This window comes from Panulirus ornatus, chromosome 49, assembly GCF_036320965.1.
Source record: "Panulirus ornatus isolate Po-2019 chromosome 49, ASM3632096v1, whole genome shotgun sequence".
In the NCBI taxonomy this organism is placed as follows: domain Eukaryota; kingdom Metazoa; phylum Arthropoda; class Malacostraca; order Decapoda; family Palinuridae; genus Panulirus; species Panulirus ornatus.
Genome location: NC_092272.1, coordinates 1276215 through 1298493, shown reverse-complemented (window position 1 = coordinate 1298493; position 22279 = coordinate 1276215). Strand labels below are relative to the sequence as shown.

Sequence of the window (22279 nt, the reverse complement as noted above, 5' to 3'; positions counted from 1 at the left end):
CCAAACCAATTCAAAACACCCTCTTCTGCTCTCTCAACCAAACTCTTTCAATTACCACACATCTCTCTTACCCTATTATTACTTACTCGATCAAACCACCTCACACCACATATTGTCCTCAAACATCTCATTTCCAGCACATCCACCCTCCTCCGCACACCTCTATCCATAGCCCATGCCTCGCAACCATACAACATTGTTGGAACCACTATTCCTTTAAACGTACCCATTTTTGCTTTCCGAGATAATGTTCTCAACTTAGACACATTCTTCAACGCTCCCAGAACTTTCAACCCCTACACCACCCTATGATTCACTTCCGCTTCCATGGTTCCATCCGCTGCCAAATCCACTCCCAGATATCTAAAACACTTCACTTCCTCCAGTTTTTCTTCATTCAAACTTACCTCCCAATTGACTTGTCCCTCAACCCTACAGTACCTAATAACCTTGCTCTTATTCACATTTACTCTCAGCTTTCTTCTTTCACACACTTTACCTAACTCAGTCACCAGCTTCTGCAGTTTCTCACACGAATCAGCCACCAGCGTTGTATCATCAGCGAACAACAACTGACTCACTTCCCAAGCTCTCTCATCCACAACAGACTGCATACTTGCCCCTCTTTCCAAAACTCTTGCATTCACCTCCCTAACAACCCAATCCATAAACAAATTAAACAACCATGGAGACATCACACACCCCTGCCGCAAACCTACATTCACTGAGAACCAATCACTTTTCTCTCTTCCTACACGTACACATGACTTACATCCTGAATAAAAACTTTTCACTGCTTCTAACAACTTGCATCCCACACCATATATTCTAAATACCTTCCACAGAGCATTTCTATCAACTCTATCATATGCCTTCTCCAGATCCATAAATGCTACATAAAAATCCATTTGCTTTACAGTATTTCTCACATACATTCTTCAAAGCTAACACCTGATCCACACATCCTCTACAACTTCTGAAACCACACTGCTCTTCCCCAATCTGATGCTCTGTTCATGCCTTCACCCTCTCAATCAATACCCTCCCATATAATTTCCTAGGAATACTCAACAAACTTTTTTTTTTTTTTTTTTTTTTTTATACTTTGTCGCTGTCTCCCGCGTTTGCGAGGTAGCGCAAGGAAACAGACGAAAGAAATGGCCCAACCCCCCCCCATACACATGTACATACACACGTCCACACACGCAAATATACATACCTACACAGCTTTCCATGGTTTACCCCAGACGCTTCACATGCCTTGATTCAATCCACTGACAGCACGTCAACCCCTGTATACCACATCGCTCCAATTCACTCTATTCCTTGCCCTCCTTTCACCCTCCTGCATATTCAGGCCCCGATCACACAAAATCTTTTTCACTCCATCTTTCCACCTCCAATTTGGTCTCCCTCTTCTCCTCGTTCCCTCCACCTCCGACACATATATCCTCTTGGTCAATCTTTCCTCACTCATTCTCTCCATGTGCCCAAACCATTTCAAAACACCCTCTTCTGCTCTCTCAACCACGCTCTTTTTATTTCCACACATCTCTCTTACCCTTACGTTACTTACTCGATCAAACCACCTCACACCACACATTGTCCTCAAACATCTCATTTCCAGCACATCCATCCTCCTGCGCACAACTCTATCCATAGCCCACGCCTCGCAACCATACAACATTGTTGGAACCACTATTCCTTCAAACATACCCATTTTTGCTTTCCGAGATAATGTTCTCGACTTCCACACATTTTTCAAGGCTCCCAAAATTTTCGCCCCCTCCCCCACCCTATGATCCACTTCCGCTTCCATGGTTCCATCCGCTGACAGATCCACTCCCAGATATCTAAAACACTTCACTTCCTCCAGTTTTTCTCCATTCAAACTCACCTCCCAATTGACTTGACCCTCAACCCTACTGTACCTAATAACCTTGCTCTTATTCCCATTTACTCTTAACTTTCTTCTTCCACACACTTTACCAAACTCAGTCACCAGCTTCTGCAGTTTCTCACATGAATCAGCCACCAGCGCTGTATCATCAGCGAACAACAACTGACTCACTTCCCAAGCTCTCTCATCCCCAACAGACTTCATACTTGCCCCTCTTTCCAAAACTCTTGCATTTACCTCCCTAACAACCCCATCCATAAACAAATTAAACAACCATGGAGACATCACACACCCCTGCCGCAAACCTACATTCACTGAGAACCAATCACTTTCCTCTCTTCCTACACGTACACATGCCTTACATCCTCGATAAAAACTTTTCACTGCTTCTAACAACTTTCCTCCCACACCATATATTCTTAATACCTTCCACAGAGCATCTCTATCAACTCTATCATATGCCTTCTCCAGATCCATAAATGCTACATACAAATCCATTTGCTTTTCTAAGTATTTCTCACATACATTCTTCAAAGCAAACACCTGATCCACACATCCTCTACCACTTCTGAAACCGCACTGCTCTTCCCCAATCTGATGCTCTGTACATGCCTTCACCCTCTCAATCAATACCCTCCCATATAATTTACCAGGAATACTCAACAAACTTATACCTCTGTAATTTGAGCACTCACTTTTATACCCTTTGCCTTTGTACAGTGGCACTATGCACGCATTCCGCCAATCCTCAGGCACCTCACCATGAGTCATACATACATTAAATAACCTTACCAACCAGTCAACAATACAGTCACCCCCTTTTTTTTAATAAATTCCACTGCAATACCATCCAAACCCGCTGCCTTGCCGGCTTTCATCTTCCACAAAGCTTTTACTCCCTCTTCCCTGTTTACCAAATCATTTTCCCTAACCCTCTCACTTTGCACACCACCTCAACCAAAACACCCTACATCTGCCACTCTTATCATCAAACACATTCAACAAACCTTCAAAATACTCAATCCATCTCCTTCTCACATCACTACTACTTGTTATCACCTCCCCATTAGCCCCCTTCACTGAAGTTCCCATTGATTCCCTTGTCTTACGCACTTTATTACCTCCTTCCAAAACATCTTTTTATTCTCCCTAAAATTTAATGATACTCTCTCACCCTAACTCTCATTTGCCCTCTTTTTCAGCTCTTGCACCTATCTCTTGACCTCCTGCCTCTTTCTTTTATACATCTCCCACTCATTTGCATATAAATACACATACATATTCATATATACACATGTATATGTTCATACTTGCTTGCCTCTAATCCATTCCTGGCGCCACCCCACCCCATAAGATAGCAGCATCACTGTCCCCTGCTTCAGCGAGGTAGTGCCAGGAAAACAGACAAAAAGGCTGCATTCGTTCACATATACACACATACATGTACATGTACATATACATACATATACTGGTGCTCCCCCACTTATGATGGCTCAACTCACGATTATTCGACTTTATAATGGTGCGATAACGGTCTACATTCAGTAGAAACCGTACTTCAATTCTGAATTTGATCTTTTCCCAGGCTAGTGATACGCATAATGCATCAAAACCATTCAAATGTAATTTTCTCACCTAACATTACTTCAACACAATCTCCATCTAAAATCATAAATATACCTAACATTTACATATAATAATATAACTAGGCAGACACATTAGGTAGTAGCAGTTTGTAAGAACATTAGGTAGGAGCCCCTGAAAACAATGTGCTAGAGTTGTCCTTTGCCAGTGGCCTGTTAAGGGTGAACCACTGAAGGATAAGAACCGTCACTGGCATTCAACAGTTTAGGGCACTCTTTTGAAAATTTCTAGCTCTTTACCTATCATCTGTTACCAAAGTTCTCCATCACCCTAAAATTACACTCACAGAAAATTAGCGAAAGTTGTGGCAAAATTAATTTCAGGAATGAGTTCAATGGGGACTTCTTTGCAGGCCTCACTCCATTTCATTTAATCCAACAAAATTCACCCTGTGAGTCAGATATTTCTTTTCATGTCTCATGTTATTCTTCCTCACTTTCCTCAATAAATGATACAGATCATATGTGTTTCTCCTAACAACTTAGGTCATAATGTATATATCAAAAGAGGTCACCAGGAATGCATGATCCTCCAGAGGGAAATTGTGCTCTTATGATGGTAGATGATGGAGGGCTGAGAACGGCAGAACTTTTTTCCACATCTTCTTTTGTGAGGGAGGAGACTTCTATCAGGCTACTAATGGCATGAAAAGTCAGGTAAATATTCAAACTGCAGCAGGAAAAGTTAGCTTATAAATTGATGTCATGCTGTCTCCCAAGAAAATATCGACTGATGTCATCCAGTTTCATGGTTCAATAGACCTAAACATTCATCAGTAACTGCACTTTTATTCATACTTGGTCACTGTTTCTCACATTTGTGAGACAGCACCAGGAACCCAAATGTCAAGTTACAAGAGTTACATAAATTACCTCTGATCTTCCCTAAATCTTTTCAGTACACCTTCACAACTTAATAATTACTTTAACAATGCATGAATTCATCTTAATAATTAAATTGAAAAAATTGACTTACCAATTTATCATGTTTCTTCAGCTCATTTTTAAAGAATTCCTCCATGTCATCTTGACTTGTTACCAACTGTTTGGTAACGTCATCATCCTGAATATCACTACGTAACTGAGCTTCCCACTTTGCGCGCTGAGCTTGCATCTCACTCACTTTGCCCAACAAACGCTTCACTTCCTGCTTTGCCATTGGGTCACCCTGACCTGCAAGTATGAAATATAAAGGAAGTTATAAATCTGTCTAATGCTGAGAACATTTTGTGAGTACATAACTGTCTTTAAATCAATCTTAAGGTAACTGCAGTCATAAAAGTATATTCTGTCTACTAAACATGTTTACCATGGTTCCCACATATATGACTGGATCAAGCACATACAACCTCTCAATTTGCTCACACATTCTCAATGTCCAGAATGTTAATGTGAAGTGTGGATTTTCACACTAATTTGAAAACTTACTTTCCTGCTTTGCACACCAACTCAGCCTGGGCCAAGCCTGGGCTATGGGGATGAAGAACTCCTCAGAAATCACAAGGTATCCACTCCATAAGGTAAGAGTGAAGTCACAACTCTACCCTCACACACAAAATGGTCATACTGTACCTAATCGAGAAATCATTCCTCTGGCATTTTCCTTTCAAGTCCATCTGGTTTCAATGAATCCCCTCACTACACTATTCATCTCCTGTGTATCTTATCTCTAATTCTTTTAACTTCAACAATACTATTTTCTGACCGACCTATCATCTACTCTACACTTGCCCACATCATCTCAAGACTTTCATCCAAGCGCCTATCTAATGATTTCTCGTCAAATTTCCCTTTTTCTAAGCATTCGAATTCCAGCACTATCACATGAAATACCCATCTCTACAACTTCCAGTTTTTACCCATCCTGACCATCAAAAAAGTAGGGCTTCACAGGCATAAATCAAAATAGGTAAACTTACACTATCATGCGAATGTCCTGTACATTCTATATTTGAATTCTTCCATTCCCTAGCATTATCCAAGCAACTCAATATTTTCTCCCTTGCAATAAGCCTTACATGTTCAGCCTTCCCACTAATATCCTTATTGACTTTCATTCTTAAATACCTTAAAACAAGCCAGAGTTTCCCATTCTTCACCATTCAAAGTGTTATAATTAGACAGCCCATCTCTTTTAAAAGAACCTTAATTTACTCTAAGTCCCTTTTGGCATCCTCCTCCTACACACATCATCAGAGAAACATACCATTCTTTCAAACTAACAGAACAGAATCTGCATAATACAGATACTCTTAACTTCCAGTGATCTAACATAGTGCCCCATATGTGAAAAATATAAAACAGCCTCCATGACATTACACAACACTCATACACTTCTATTTATATTTCAAACCACTCACTTATGCCATTATAATTTATCACTCACAATATGCAAACTCCATTATAAAACATAAGCTCTTTATAGCACTCAGTTTGTCAATACACACCATGTAAATTAAGAACTTTCCAAATGGATATTCTACTAATTCTATCTTATTGACTTTTCTAAATTCATAAATAATGCATACACTTTCATCTTCTCTTGAACTTTCAGAATAATCCTACCTCTCTAAGTCCTGAAACATCTATATTCCTCTTCCCCTGTCAAAATCTATCTTTTTACTTACCCATACCTCCCATCCTCTATTAATATCACATCTCTCCTATATCTAAGTGAAGTCCTACCCTTGATGTGGACTTTGGCCCATGACTAGATACTCCAACATAAAAATAAAATAACAATGGCCTCATTTGCATAAATCCAATCTCTAGCCACCATGCAGAATGAAACGAAACCAGATTCAACCCTCCACAGCCAAACCCCCACGGCCTAATCCACAGCCTTACACTTATCACTTCATATGTTCTAGTTCAGCTCACTACCAGCACATACCATCCCCAAATACCACATTGCTCCAACTCACTCCATCTAATGCATATCTCTCACCCTAAGAAATGTTCAGGCTGCCCCATACCCCCAAATACTCCTTCATCCCAATCATTTCACCTCCTCCTTGGTTTCCCCCTACCCATTGTTCCCTCCAATTCTGACATACAGATCCTCTTTATCAGTCTCTCTTCAATCATCCTCTCCATATGTCCAAACCTTTTTACCACACTTCTGCCTCCCCTGTCCCAGCATTGTAATGAAGCTGCCAAGAAAGCAATTAGTGTTAGGATTCATAAACAGAAACTTTACGTACAAAATCAAGGATTTGATATTGACACTGTACCTAAGTCTAGTTAGACCACACCTCAAATATGCAGTGCAGTTTTGGGCCCCCCAACTTAAGTAAGGACATTCTTAAACTGGAAGCAGTGCAGCAAAGAGCAACTAAGTTGACTCCCTCCTTACGTAAATAACCATGAGAGACTGTGAGAATAAAATTTGTTCTCCCTATGCAAGAGGCGCCTCTGGGGCAAATTAATAGAATGTTTCAAAATACTTAAAAGTTTCAACAACATTTATGCTGAACATTTCTTTACAGTAGTGCCAGCATTACTGATGAGAGGAAATGTTGTTCAGGGAAACACCTTCAATATCTTCAATATCAGGCTTGATCATCACTTGTCACTCTCCAGAACTGAATAATTCATTTAATCAGTCATCATAATGCAGTGGTGCATCACGCTACCTTCTCAACAACTTATCTCTCCCTGGTCATGTTGTGATATCATACTAAACTGATCAACCCACGTCATCTGCTTTGAGAGAGTAATTATGAATTACTGTCTCATTCTTCAACATCAGGAACAATATAAGCACAATAAGTTGAAAGGCTGGAGCTCAAGTTAATCCCTAGTATCACCTTTATAAGAAAAAGTGAAGGGATGCATATCCTTGGTGATGCAATGCATGACATATTCATATTCATTCTACCTTATAACATTCCTATAAAAATTTCCTTCTGGCTTATTAATCCTGCAAGGTATTGTTTCTACCTATTTTCCTGCCAACTACTGCCAGAGGGAGTGGAGGGTGGGGAGACAGCCTTTGCTTTGCCATCCTCTTTTTCTAATGCTCACATTTTTCCTAAAGGCCAGACCACCTCAATTGGACCTTTCATCTGTGTGGTCTGTGTATCTATGTAACTATGAAACTCAATATGATTATGCATACCACCACAGCTCTTTCTAACAGCATCATTTCCTAGAAAATAAACACATCTCACTACGTATATTTACCTTACGCATTTCATAAACCCAACTCACAACATATATTGATTAAAGGCCTTTAATTTCTATCACATCCAGCCTTTTCCTTTCCTTACATGTGCTCCTTGATGCCCTAAAGACCCACCTCTTCCACACCTGAGACACTCCAGTACTATGTCCATTCAAAGGTACCTAAAGCACTCCTCTTCCTCCAGGTTCTCCCAATTTAACACACTCTACAATTCACTATGGAAGGGATAACTAGCATGAAGTCACTAGATATGAACAATTGTCCACTAAACATGACCACTTCTGAAGGTAGCATTTAAATTTGCAAATACATACTGTAAATGTATTGTATGAAGAAAGTACATACACACAACTAAATCACATAACCATGTCAAGGAAAATTCCTTCTTTATCATTTAACTACTAAACATCTGGACAGCATCTGGCTTTGACTGTAAATTTAAATTTCAGTCTTTACATTAGCAACTTGAACTATGACATGATGTACAAGTCTCTAATATATTCAAATTTCAACCTTAACATTCTTAACCAACATTACCTGTGACATAATGTATACATCTTCAACAGATTTAAACCTCAATCTTTACATTTCAAAATTACTGTAATTGTGATGATGTATACATCTCCAATGCAATGTTTATCTATCACACATATCCATGATAATAATCAGGTGAGGAACTATGGAAAGGGATGGTAAACAAACTATTACTCTCAGCACATTTTGGATACAATAAGTGAGCCTTACCACTAAAGCATCTATCATAAAACCAGGCTCATCTATCCTCTAAACAAATTAATCCCAAGAGGTTATTATCAAACTCTGAAATGCCTGCACCCAATATAGACATATTCAGTAAGGAGTTAAATATACCCACCTTCTAAACTTGCCACAGAAGGGATTGCTGCTGCCACTTCATCTAGAGGTTTTGAGAGTAACTGTAGGTTAGGCAGGTGGGTGGTAATTGCCCTGTGAAGAGCAGTATTATTGTCTTGTGCACTCTGATGGGCCTCCCGGTATTTACTCGCTTCACGCTTTAGTTCTCCTATAATCATGTTGGGTGCACGCTTCCCCATTATGGCTAAGAACTCCTTCTCTTTTTCATCTTCTTCCTATAAGAAAATTAAATGTCCCACTTATACAACTCATCTTCATCAATAACTACTCTGACAAAAGATATTCCAACAAAATTATACATTATTCAAATATGATGGGTGTCTTCAGAACATCAGTCACTACAATTATTAGCAGAATCTACCAGAAAACACATTCTGTTGGTTATATGATACTAAATGACTACTAAAGAGTTTCAGTCTAAAACACCAGGACATATGAAAAAAAACCCAGAAAAATGCACCATAAACATTATTCAAATTATCATTAAACCTACCGATAGATCAAGTCTTATCACATGCAAGAAAAAGTCTTTGCACTAAATACATACGTTAACCTTAAACTGTACCAATGATCTTAAGAAACTCTCTCTCTCCTATACACAAAAAAATCAGAGAAACAGCATTTCCTTACAATACATATCTAGATTTTCTCCCCTGTTCCCTAGTTGTTGTCAAAGGTGACTAATTTAAGTGCAGCATGAATACCCTCAGAGTACAGTTGATCTATGGGTGTACTGTAAGGTGTACTAGCAACTACTCCACCTGGAATTACTAGCTGCTGCTCCAGCTACTGCTAATATCACTTCTGTTACTGGTATTCATTTTGCTCTCGCTAAGGCTGCTACTACGACTGATGATGATTTTGCTCTTTACTAAAGCAACTGCTACTAATAATAACGAAGGTTCTCCTGCTAATGTAGCTGCTATTAATGATACATGACGCCGCTACTGCTGCTGCTGAAGCTACTGTAAGGACTAACCCCAATTAACAATCATTGCTTGTTATACATTTAACATACCTCAAGGAATCGTTTGATGTTTTCCAGTGCTGCATTAATATCATGATAAAAATTGGAAATCTTGGCCATGATATCTGTAAGTTTCTTGACACCACTGCTAGCATTCAGATCTGCACAAGACTCAATCAATTCCTGTAAAAAAAAAATAAACAAAAATATAAAGTTATTTGAGACATTCTATATCCATAACATATACCTTAACTAATTACTGCCAAACACAACAGCATTACTTAAAGTACTAAATCTGAAAAGAAATTCTTCAAATATACTTTAACTGTGTTGGATGACAGGAAGCACACATGATGTGTCTGGAATGTATTTTGTAAATTCTTTGGTAAAAGTATGATCCAAATCCAATCAGTCAGTTATAAGATACTATGCAAACATGTAATCAGTAACAACATAGTAAATATGACCATGTGACCTTGATATTCATGCATTACCTCTAGCATTGATTCCATCTATATCAAATCACTTAGTAATGAGGTTTCATATACACAAGCAAGCATTCAGTGGCATTTTGATACAAAAGACCTTGACCTATAAATCTCATCTCCAAAAGATTAAGAAAATGACTGACCTCTAAATAATTACTTTTACCAACAATTAGTGGGGTCTAAATTTTGACAGCAGCCAGCAACTACTCTGGGGCCTATGTTTTTGCCTGCACACCAAAAATCTAAACTGGATGGCACACCTTACTTGCATGTAAAGTGCCTTGTCACAAGTTATAATCAGCAAGGGAAAAATCCTCATGTGTCAGCAATCCACATGACATGAGAGCTTGGGGGAGGTACAGCCTCTTCGTGCAAACTCATATGACTCATGTTCATAAAAGACAAACCAGTGATAGTCTTTGGGGCATTGATTACAGTGATTTTTGATTCTGCAATACTGAATTGTTAGCTCTGGGATAAGGTCACTACATATCAATAATCCACAGGTATGGTACAGAAGGGACGAAATCCCTCAGCAAAATCCCACAAAGATATAAGCTGACCATGTGTGGAGCTCCAAATTGAAATCTCTGTACATTAACACTTACAGTTGATATTTTTGTATTTTCCTCTCTTTTTTCAAATTTTCTCAATATTTCCTATTAACTAACTTAAAATATATTTCATACTATATTTGAAAATCCCCAGAAACCATCATCTGAATAGTCCTGCTGCACAACACCCTGTCATGATATATTGTGAGCACTATTATTGAAGATCATCACAAATCATGCTAGTTATATTTTTTCATACATGTTTACCATGTCCCATATTAGCAATGATGACCCAGAACAGACAAAGAAATGGCCTCATTCACTCACATTCACTCTCTAGCAGTGATGTATAATGCATCAAAACCACAGCCCCCTATCCACAAATAGGTCCCATTGACCTTCCCATGGTTTTCTCTGACCACTTCGTATTCCCTGGTTCAGGCCATTGATAGCACATTGTCCCCTTTAAATCACAGTGTTCCAATTCACTCTATCCTTTGCATGCCTCACACCATCCTGGATGTTCAGGCCCTGAGCCTTCAAAGCATCTCTCACAACATCATTACATGTACTCCTTAGTCTCCCCCTTTTCCTATGTTACATCCACCTCTGACATGGATACCATCTTAGTTATCCTTTCCTCATTCTTCCTCTCTATACATTCAAAACCTTTCAACACACCCTCTTCAGCTCTATCATATATACTCCTCTTACTATCACACCTTTCTCCAACTCTACATTTCTTATTCAATAAACCATACTCAAAACACAACACTCAATAAACATTTCATTTCCAACACATTCACCCTATTTTCTTTACAATTTTGTCTTAAACCCACACTCACATCCATACAGCACTGACAGGACTACTATATCATCAAACATAACCATCTTCGCACTTAAAGACAGTGACCTATTCCAGACATTCCACAAAATGCCAAGACCTTTGTCCTTTTAATTCAGCTGCCAAGGTTCAATTCACTGACATATCCACCTCCTTTTATTCACATATACTCTAAACTTTCTCCTTTCACACAATATCCCAAACTCAGACACCAGCTTCTGCAGTTTCACACACAAATATGCTACTAGTGCCATTTCATCAGCAAACAAATTATTTACCCAACCCTTTCCCAACAACTGCATATAAGACTGCATATCTGTTCCTCTCTCCAAGGCCTTGCATTCATCTCCCTTACCACCCCATCCATAAACAGATTAAATCATGGTGACATCATACACCCCTGCCATAGACCCATCTTTACCTGGAACTACTCACCCTCCTATCTACTCTCACATGTGCCTTACTTTTTATACAAACTCCTCAATGTTTCTAATACCTTCTCTCCTACACCATATACTCATATCACATTCTGCAGAGCATTTCTATTAACCATGTCAAATGCCTTCTCCAGATCCATAAATGTCACATACAAATCTTTCTTTTTTCTTTAGTATTTCCTACACATTTTTTTTTTTCTTTTTGCTTTGTCGCTGTCTCCCGCGTTTGCGAGGTAGCACAAGGAAACAGACGAAAGAAGTGGCCCAACCCACCCCCATACACATGTATATACATACGTCCACACACGCAAATATACATACCTACACAGCTTTCCATGGTTTACCCCAGACGCTTCACATGCCTTGATTCAATCCACTGACAGCACGTCAACCCCGGTATACCACATTGCTCCAATTCACTCTATTCCTTGCCCTCCTTTCACCCTCCTGCATGTTCAGGCCCCGATCACACAAAATCTTTTTCACTCCATCTTTCCACCTCCAATTTGGTCTCCCTCTTCTCCTCGTTCCCTCCACCTCCGACACATATATTCTCTTGGTCAATCTTTCCTCACTCATTCTCTCCATGTGCCCAAACCATTTCAAAACACCCTCTTCTGCTCTCTCAACCACGCTCTTTTTATTTCCACACATCTCTCTTACCCTTACGTTACTTACTCGATCAAACCACCTCACACCACACATTGTCCTCAAACATCTCATTTCCAGCACATCCATCCTCCTGCGCACAACTCTATCCATAGCCCACGCCTCACAACCATACAACATTGTTGGAACCACTATTCCTTCAAACATACCCATTTTTGCTTTCCGAGATAATGTTCTCGACTTCCACACATTCTTCAAGGCTCCCAGAATTTTCGCCCCCTCCCCCACCCTATGATCCACTTCCGCTTCCATGGTTCCATCCGCTGCCAGATCCACTCCCAGATATCTAAAACACTTCACTTCCTCCAGTTTTTCTCCATTCAAACTCACCTCCCAATTGACTTGACCCTCAACCCTACTGTACCTAATAACCTTGCTCTTATTCCCATTTACTCTTAACTTTCTTCTTTCACACACTTTACCAAACTCAGTCACCAGCTTCTGCAGTTTCTCACATGAATCAGCCACCAGTGCTTTATCATCAGCGAACAACAACTGACTCACTTCCCAAGCTCTCTCATCCACAACAGACTTCATACTTGCCCCTCTTTCCAAAACTCTTGCATTCACCTCCCTAACAACCCCATCCATAAACAAATTAAACAACCATGGAGACATCACACACCCCTGCCACAAACCTACATTCACTGAGAACCAATCACTTTCCTCTCTTCCTACACGTACACATGCCTTACATCCTCGATAAAAACTTTTCACTGCTTCTAACAACTTGCCTCCCACACCATATATTCTTAATACCTTCCACAGAGCATCTCTATCAACTCTATCATATGCCTTCTCCAGATCCATAAATGCTACATACAAATCCATTTGCTTTTCTAAGTATTTCTCACATACATTCTTCAAAGCAAACACCTGATCCACACATCCTCTACCACTTCTGAAACCACACTGCTCTTCCCCAATCTAATGCTCTGTACATGCCTTCACCCTCTCAATCAATACCCTCCCATATAATTTACCAGGAATACTCAACAAACTTATACCTCTGTAATTTGAGCACTCACTCTTATCCCATTTGCCTTTGTACAATGGCACTATGCACGCATTCCGCCAATCCTCAGGCACCTCACCATGAGTCATACATACATTAAATAACCTTACCAACCAGTCAACAATACAGTCACCCCCTTTTTTAATAAATTCCACTGCAATACCATCCAAACCTGCTGCCTTGCCGGCTACACATATTTCTCAAATTAAGCACCTAATCCACATATTCTCTTCCACCTGAAACCACACTGTTCCTCCCTAATCTGATGCTCTGCACATGCAATCACCCTCTAAATCACAACTCTTTCATATAACAGGTATACTCAGCAAATATATATCTCTGTAAGACGAATTCAACTTTGTCCCCTATGCCTTATTACAGTGGCACTATACATGCATTCCATTAACCCACAAGCATCTCAGCAAGATCCATACATATACTGAAAATCCTAACTAACCAATCAACAACACAGTCACCCTTCTTTATGAAATCTGACTGCAATAGTATCCACTCCAGCCACCTTGCCACATTTCATCTAAAGCAAGGATTTCAACACCTCTCCTCTTTTCACCAAAACCACTCTCTCACTCTGCATACCTCATCAATCCAAACACTTTACATCTGCCCCCTAATATCAAACATATTCATTCAACAGTCCCTCAAAGTACTCACTCCACCTCCTCTTAACCTCATCATAGCATGTTACAACTTCCCCTTTTGCCCATTTCAACAATGTTCCATTAATTCTTTTATTCTCACACTATCAATCTCCTTCCAAAATATTTTCCATTTTTCCCTGAAGTTTCCTGATATCCACTAACCCCAACTCTCATTTGCCATCATTTTCAGCCCCTGCACTTTCCTCTTCACCTCCTGCCACTTTTTCTTGTACATCTTCCAATCACTTACACTCCTTCCCAGTAAGTACTGCCCATACATAACTCATTCTCTTTCACTAGCAACTTTACTTCCTCAATCCACCATACACTATCCTTTCTCACCTGCCCACTACCCATATGCCAAACACTTCTCTCATTCATGCCAGCTCTGCTTCCCTAAATATCTCCCATTCCTTGCGCACTCATCAACTTCATTTACTCTCCCCTTATGCCATTCTAAAATCAATCTCTCCCAGTATTTCTTTAATGCCTCTTGTAAGTTCACTTATTTTCACCATCCTCTTCTCACCCATATCATTTCCTCTTTTATGAAAGCCTCAACAATTCTTCATCCTTGCCTCCACCAGGTAATGGCTGGACATTCCACCAGCTACCTCTCTCAGCACATTCACATCCAGGAGTCTCTCTTTTGTGTGCCTATCACTTAGTTCATAATCTGATAATGCCCACTTTCCATCTTTCCTACACCAAATATACGCATAAATGTCCCTCTTTTTTTAACCAGGTAATCCCAATCACCTCCCTCTTTTAGCACATAACCCCAAGAGTTGTTCAACATTTCCATTCATCTCAGTGAATAACCCATGCCCCCTAGTTATATCCTCAACAACCACATTACCCACTTTGGCATTCAATCTACTCATAACCATTACCTGATCTCTCACATCAAAATTCCCACACACAAACTTCACTGTACCCAAAGCCTTGCCTCTCTTTGTCATTCTTCACACACCCAGGTGCATAAATACTAGTAATTACCCACTTCACGGAATCCAATTTCATTTTGACACTCACCAGTCTGAAGCACACTTTATTACACTCTTTCACACATTCCCACAACTCATCATTCAGCAGAAGTGCTACCCCTTCTTTAGCTCCTACCCTCACACTATACCCTGACTTTATCCCAAAGACATACACAAACTATTCTTCCCCCTTACCCTCCTGCTTAGTCTCACTTGGGGCCAGAACTTTCCAAGTTCCTTCCTTCAAACATTACACCTATCTCCCCCTTGTTCTTCTTGTGATAACATCCTAACACTTTCAGACACCCAAGCCTGAGCCTTCAAGCAGGATGAGCACTCATCACCTGGCCCTTCCTTCTGTTCCAAATTTTAGAAATTTAAGTGCAAAAAGGAGAGGGCCTCCATCCTTCTATGACATGAAGGGATTACACAGGGAGACTTCTTTCTTCCAAATCCCTAAGGACAGTTTTTATATTACAAGAAAAAGAACTCAATGAAGCATAATTTGAGAGCTATGGCAATCAATGCCATCCACTCCCCCTTTCATGTTAGTGGACCATTAATGTGTGTTATCAAAATTATAGTTAAATAACATTAAAGTATTAAAAAGAAGCAAACCTGGGATTTTCCCTCATAGGCTCGGTTCATTTGTTCCTGATTCTACCTAGCTAAGGCAGAAACGCAAGCAGAAAAAAAAAAAAAAAAGGAATCTTGAAATGATCCAACAATGTTACCCAGATAAGACTGACAAAATCTTGCTTATATCCACAATACCATTTCAAGAAACAGAATCATACAGCTTCCTGACGCAAAATCAAACAAACAGGATGAGAAATTAATACCATTCATTCATGAACCAAGAAAGTCTTCCATGTAAATATTTATGCTCATTGGAAATAATGGTACACATAATACAATAAGGGGACAAGGATGAGGGTTCAAATTACAGAGGTATTAAGTTTATCCCTGGGGATAGGGGTGAAAGAATACTTCCCACGTATTCCTCGCGTGTCGTAGAAAGCGACTAGAGGGGACGGGAGCGGGGGGCCGGAAATCCTCCCCTCCTTGTATTAACTTTCTAAAATGGGAAACAGAAGAAGGAGTCACGCGGGGAGTGATCATCCTCCTCGAAGGCTCAGAGTGGGGTGCCTAAATGTGTGTGGATGTAACCAAGATGTGAAAAAAGGAGAGATAGGTAGTATGTTTGAGGAAAGGAACCTGGATGTTTTGGCTCTGAGTGAAACGAAGCTCAAGGGTAAAGGGGAAGAGTGGTTTGGAAATGTCTGGGGAGTGAAGTCAGGGGTTAGTGAGAGGACAAGAGCAAGGGAAGGAGTAGCAATACTCCTGAAACAGGAGTTGTGGGAGTATGTGATAGAATGTAAGAAAGTAAATTCTCGATTAATATGGGTAAAATTGAAAGTTGATGGAGAGAGGTGGGTGATTATTGGTGCATATGCACCTGGGCATGAGAAGAAAGATCATGAGAGGCAAGTGTTTTGGGAGCAGCTGAATGAGTGTGTTAGCGGTTTTGATGCACGAGACCGGGTTATAGTGATGGGTGATTTGAATGCAAAGGTGAGTAATGTGGCAGTTGAGGGAATAATTGGTATGCATGGGGTGTTCAGTGTTGTAAATGGAAATGGTGAAGAGCTTGTAGATTTATGTGCTGAAAAAGGACTGATGATTGGGAATACCTGGTTTAAAAAGCGAGATATACATAAGTATACTTATGTAAGCAGGAGAGATGGCCAGAGAGCGTTATTGGATTACGTGTTAATTGACAGGCGTGCGAAAGAGAGACTTTTGGATGTTAATGTGCTGAGAGGTGCAACTGGAGGGATGTCTGATCATTATCTTGTGGAGGCTAAGGTGAAGATTAGTATGGGTTTTCAGAAAAGAGGAGTGAATGTTGGGGTGAAGAAGGTGGTGAGAGTAAGTGAGCTTGGGAAGGAGACCTGTGTGGGGAAGTACCAGGAGAGACTGTGTACAGAATGGAAAAAGGTGAGAACAATGGAAGTAAGGGGAGTGGGGGAGGAATGGGATGTATTTAGGGAATCAGTGATGGATTGCGCAAAAGATGCTTGTGGCATGAGAAGAGTGGGAGGTGGGCTGTTTAGAAAGGGTAGTGAGTGGTGGGATGAAGAAGTAAGAGTATTAGTGAAAGAGAAGAGAGAGGCATTTGGACGATTTTTGCAGGGAAAAAATGCAATTGAGTGGGAGAAGTATAAAAGAAAGAGACAGGAGGTCAAGAGAAAGGTGCAAGAGGTGAAAAAAAGGGCAAATGAGAGTTGGGGTGAGAGACTATCAGTAAATTTTAGGGAGAATAAAAAGATGTTCTGGAAGGAGGTAAATAGGGTGCGTAAGACAAGGGAGCAAATGGGAACTTCAGTGAAGGGCGTAAATGGGGAGGTGATAACAAGTAGTGGTGATGTGAGAAGGAGATGGAATGAGTATTTTGAAGGTTTGTTGAATGTGTCTGATGACAGAGTGGCAGATATAGGGTGTTTTGGTCGAGGTGGTGTGCAAAGTGAGAGGGTTAGGGAAAATGATTTGGTAAACAGAGAAGAGGTAGTAAAAGCTTTGCGGAAGATGAAAGCCGGCAAGGCAGCAGGTTTGGATGGTATTGCAGTGGAATTTATTAAAAAAGGGGGTGACTGTATTGTTGACTGGTTGGTAAGGTTATTTAATGTATGTATGACTCATGGTGAGGTGCCTGAGGATTGGCGGAATGCGTGCATAGTGCCATTGTACAAAGGCAAAGGGGATAAGAGTGAGTGCTCAAATTACAGAGGTATAAGTTTGTTGAGTATTCCTGGTAAACTATATGGGAGGGTATTGATTGAGAGGGTGAAGGCATGTACAGAGCATCAGATTGGGGAAGAGCAGTGCGGTTTCAGAAGTGGTAGAGGATGTGTGGATCAGGTGTTTGCTTTGAAGAATGTATGTGAGAAATACTTAGAAAAGCAAATGGATTTGTATGTAGCATTTATGGATCTGGAGAAGGCATATGATAGAGTTGATAGAGATGCTCTGTGGAAGGTATTAAGAATATATGGTGTGGGAGGCAAGTTGTTAGAAGCAGTGAAAAGTTTTTATCGAGGATGTAAGGCATGTGTACGTGTAGGAAGAGAGGAAAGTGATTGGTTCTCAGTGAATGTAGGTTTGCGGCAGGGGTGTGTGATGTCTCCATGGTTGTTTAATTTGTTTATGGATGGGGTTGTTAGGGAGGTAAATGCAAGAGTCCTGGAAAGAGGGGCAAGTATGAAGTCTGTTGGGGATGAGAGAGCTTGGGAAGTGAGTCAGTTGTTGTTCGCTGATGATACAGCGCTGGTGGCTGATTCATGTGAGAAACTGCAGAAGCTGGTGACTGAGTTTGGTAAAGTGTGTGGAAGAAGAAAGTTAAGAGTAAATGTGAATAAGAGCAAGGTTATTAGGTACAGTAGGGTTGAGGGTCAAGTCAATTGGGAGGTGAGTTTGAATGGAGAAAAACTGGAGGAAGTGAAGTGTTTTAGATATCTGGGAGTGGATCTGTCAGCGGATGGAACCATGGAAGCGGAAGTGGATCATAGGGTGGGGGAGGGGGCGAAAATTTTGGGAGCCTTGAAAAATGTGTGGAAGTCGAGAACATTATCTCGGAAAGCAAAAATGGGTATGTTTGAAGGAATAGTGGTTCCAACAATGTTGTATGGTTGCGAGGCGTGGGCTATGGATAGAGTTGTGCGCAGGAGGATGGATGTGCTGGAAATGAGATGTTTGAGGACAATGTGTGGTGTGAGGTGGTTTGATCGAGTAAGTAACGTAAGGGTAAGAGAGATGTGTGGAAATAAAAAGAGCGTGGTTGAGAGAGCAGAAGAGGGTGTTTTGAAATGGTTTGGGCACATGGAGAGAATGAGTGAGGAAAGATTGACCAAGAGGATATATGTGTCGGAGGTGGAGGGAACGAGGAGAAGAGGGAGACCAAATTGGAGGTGGAAAGATGGAGTGAAAAAGATTTTGTGTGATCGGGGCCTGAACATGCAGGAGGGTGAAAGGAGGGCAAGGAATAGAGTGAATTGGAGCGATGTGGTATACAGGGGTTGACGTGCTGTCAGTGGATTGAATCAAGGCATGTGAAGCGTCTGGGGTAAACCATGGAAAGCTGTGTAGGTATGTATATTTGCGTGTGTGGACGTGTGTATGTACGTGTGTATGGGGGTTGGGCCATTTCTTTCGTCTGTTTCCTCGCGCTACCTCGCAAACGCGGGAGACAGCGACAAAGTATAAAAAAAAAAAAAAAAAAAAAAAAAAAAAAGTTTATTGAGTATTCCTGGAAAATCATATGGGAGGGTATTGATTGAGAGGGTGAAGGCATGTACAGAGCATCAGATTGGGGAAGAGCAGTGTGGTTTCAGAAGTGGTAGGGGATGTGTGGATCAGGTGTTTGCTTTAAAGAATGTATGTGAGAAATACTTAGAAAAACAAATAGATTTGTATGTAGCATTTATGGATCTGGAAAAGGAATATGATAGAGTTGATAGAGACGCTCTGTGGTTTCAGAAGTGGTAGAGGATGTGTGGATAAGGTGTTTGCTTTAAAGAATGTATGTGAGAAATACTTAGAAAAACAAATGGGTTTGTACGTAGCATTTATGGATCTGGAGAAGGAATATGATAAGAGTTGATAGAGATGCTCTGTGGTTTCAGAAGTGGTAGAGGATGTGTGGATCAGGTGTTTGCTTTAAAGAATGTATGAGAGAAATACTTAGAAAAACAATTGGATTTGTATGTAGCATTTATGGATCTGGAGAAGGAATATGATAGAGTTGATAGAGATGCTCTGTGGCAGGTATTAAGATTATATGGAGTGGGAGGCAAGTTGCTAGAAGCAGTGAAAAGTTTATATAGAGGATGTAAGGCATGTGTACCAGTAGGAAGAGAGGAAAGTGATTGGTTCTCGGTGAACGTCGGTTTGCAGCAGGGGTGCATGATGTCTCCGTGGTTGTTTAATCTGCTTATGGATGGGGTGGTTAGGGAGGTGAATGCAAGAGTTATGGAGAGAGGGGCAAGTATGCAGTCTGTTGTGGATGAGAGGGCTTGGGAAGTGAGTCAGTTGTTGTTCGCTGATGATACAGCGCGGGTGGCTGATTCGGGTGAGAAACTGCGGAAGCTGGTGACTGAGTTTGGTAAAGTGTGTGAAAGAAGAAAGCTGAGAGTAAATGTGAATAAGAGCAAGGTTATTAGGTACAGTAGGGTTGAGGGACTTTCACAAGGTTATTAGGTACAGTAGGGTTGAGGAACAAGTCAACTGGGAGGAATGTTTGAATAGAGAAAAACTGGAGGAAGTGAAGTGTTTTAGATATCTGGGAGTGGCTTTGGCAGTGGATGGAACCATGGAAGTGGAAGTGAGTCACAGGGTGGGGAGGGGGGCGAAAGTTCTGGGAGCATTGAAAAATGTGTGGAAGGCAAGAACATTATCTTGGAAAGCAAAAATGGGTATGTTTGAAGGAATAGTAGCTCCAACAATGTTATATAGTTGCAAGGCATGGGCTTCTGATAGAGTTGTGCGGAGGAGGGTGGATGTGTTGGAAATGAGATGTCTCAGGACAATATGTGGTGTGGTGGTTTGATCGAGTAAGTAATGAAAGGGTAAGAGAGATGTGTGGTAATAAAAAGAGAGTGGTTGAGAGAGCAGAAGAGGGTGTTTTGAAATGGTTTGGTCACATAGAGAGAATGAGTGAGGAAAGATTGACAAAGAGGATATATGTGCCAGAGGTGGAGTGGACGAGGAGAAGTGGGAGACCAAATTGGAGGTGGAAAGATGGAGTGAAAAAGATTTTGAGAGATCGGGGCCTGAACATGCAGGAGGGTGAAAGGCGTGCATGGAATAGAGTGAATTGGAACGATGTGGTATACCGGGGTCAACGTGCTGTCACTGGATTGAATCAGGGAATGTGAGTCGTTTGGGGTAAACCATGGAAAGTTTTATGAGGCCTGGATGTGGAAAGGGAGCTGTGGTTTCGGTGCATTATACATGACAGCTAGAGACTGAGTGTGAACAAATGTGGCCTTTGTTGTCTTTTCCTAACGCTACCTCGCTTGCGTGTGGGGGGAAGGGGTTGTCATTTTATGTGTGGCGGGGTGACAATGGGAATGAATAAAGGCAGCAAGTATGAATAAAGTACATGTGTGTATATGTACATGTCTGTATATATATATATATATATATATATATCCACACACGCACATATACATACCTATACATCTCAACATATACATATATATACACACACAGACATATACATATATACACATGTACATAATTCATACTGTCTGCCCTTATTCATTCCCGTCGCCACCCCGCCACACATGAAATAACAACCCCCTCCCCCCTCATGTACGCAAGGTAGTGCTAGGAAAAGACAACAAAGGCCACATTCATTCACACTCAGTCTCTAGCTGTCGTGTATAATGCACCGAAACCACAACTCCCTTTCTACATCCAGGCCCCATAGAACTTTCCATGGTTTACCTCAGACGCTTCACATGCCCTGGTTCAATCCATTGACAGCATGTCAACCCCAGTATACCACATCGCTCCAATTCACTCTATTCCCTAAACGCCTTTCACTCTCCTGCATGTTCAGGCCCTACTCAACAAACTTATACCTCTGTAATTTGAGCACTCACTCTTATCCCATTTGCCTTTGTACAATGGCACTATGCACGCATTCCGCCAATCCTCAGGCACCTCACCACGAATCATACATACATTAAATAACCTTACCAACCAGTCAACAATACAGTCACCCCCTTTTTTAATAAATTCCACTGCAATACCATCCAAACCTGCTGCCTTGCCGGCTACACATATTTCTCAAATTAAGCACCTAATCCACATATTCTCTTCCACCTGAAACCACACTGTTCCTCCCTAATCTGATGCTCTGCACATGCTATCACCCTCTAAATCACAACTCTTTCATATAACAGGTATACTCAGCAAATATATATCTCTGTAAGACGAATTCAACTTTGTCCCCTATGCCATATTACAGTGGC

General features: G+C 40.8%; 1 protein-coding gene across 5 annotated transcripts in view; it reads right to left on the bottom strand.

Moving 5' to 3' along the window:
* The window catches only part of mop (tyrosine-protein phosphatase non-receptor type protein myopic), a 170436-nt gene that overhangs the window by 88659 nt on the left and 59498 nt on the right, over window positions 1–22279 (bottom strand). For all 5 annotated transcript variants that reach the window (XM_071690779.1, XM_071690778.1, XM_071690777.1 and 2 more), the window contains 3 exons: window positions 9642–9773; window positions 8604–8838; window positions 4520–4716 (listed from right to left, as the gene is read on the bottom strand). In XM_071690779.1, the coding sequence (XP_071546880.1) occupies window positions 4520–4716; window positions 8604–8838; window positions 9642–9773 (564 nt within the window). The remainder of the gene's footprint in view (window positions 1–4519; window positions 4717–8603; window positions 8839–9641; window positions 9774–22279) is intronic.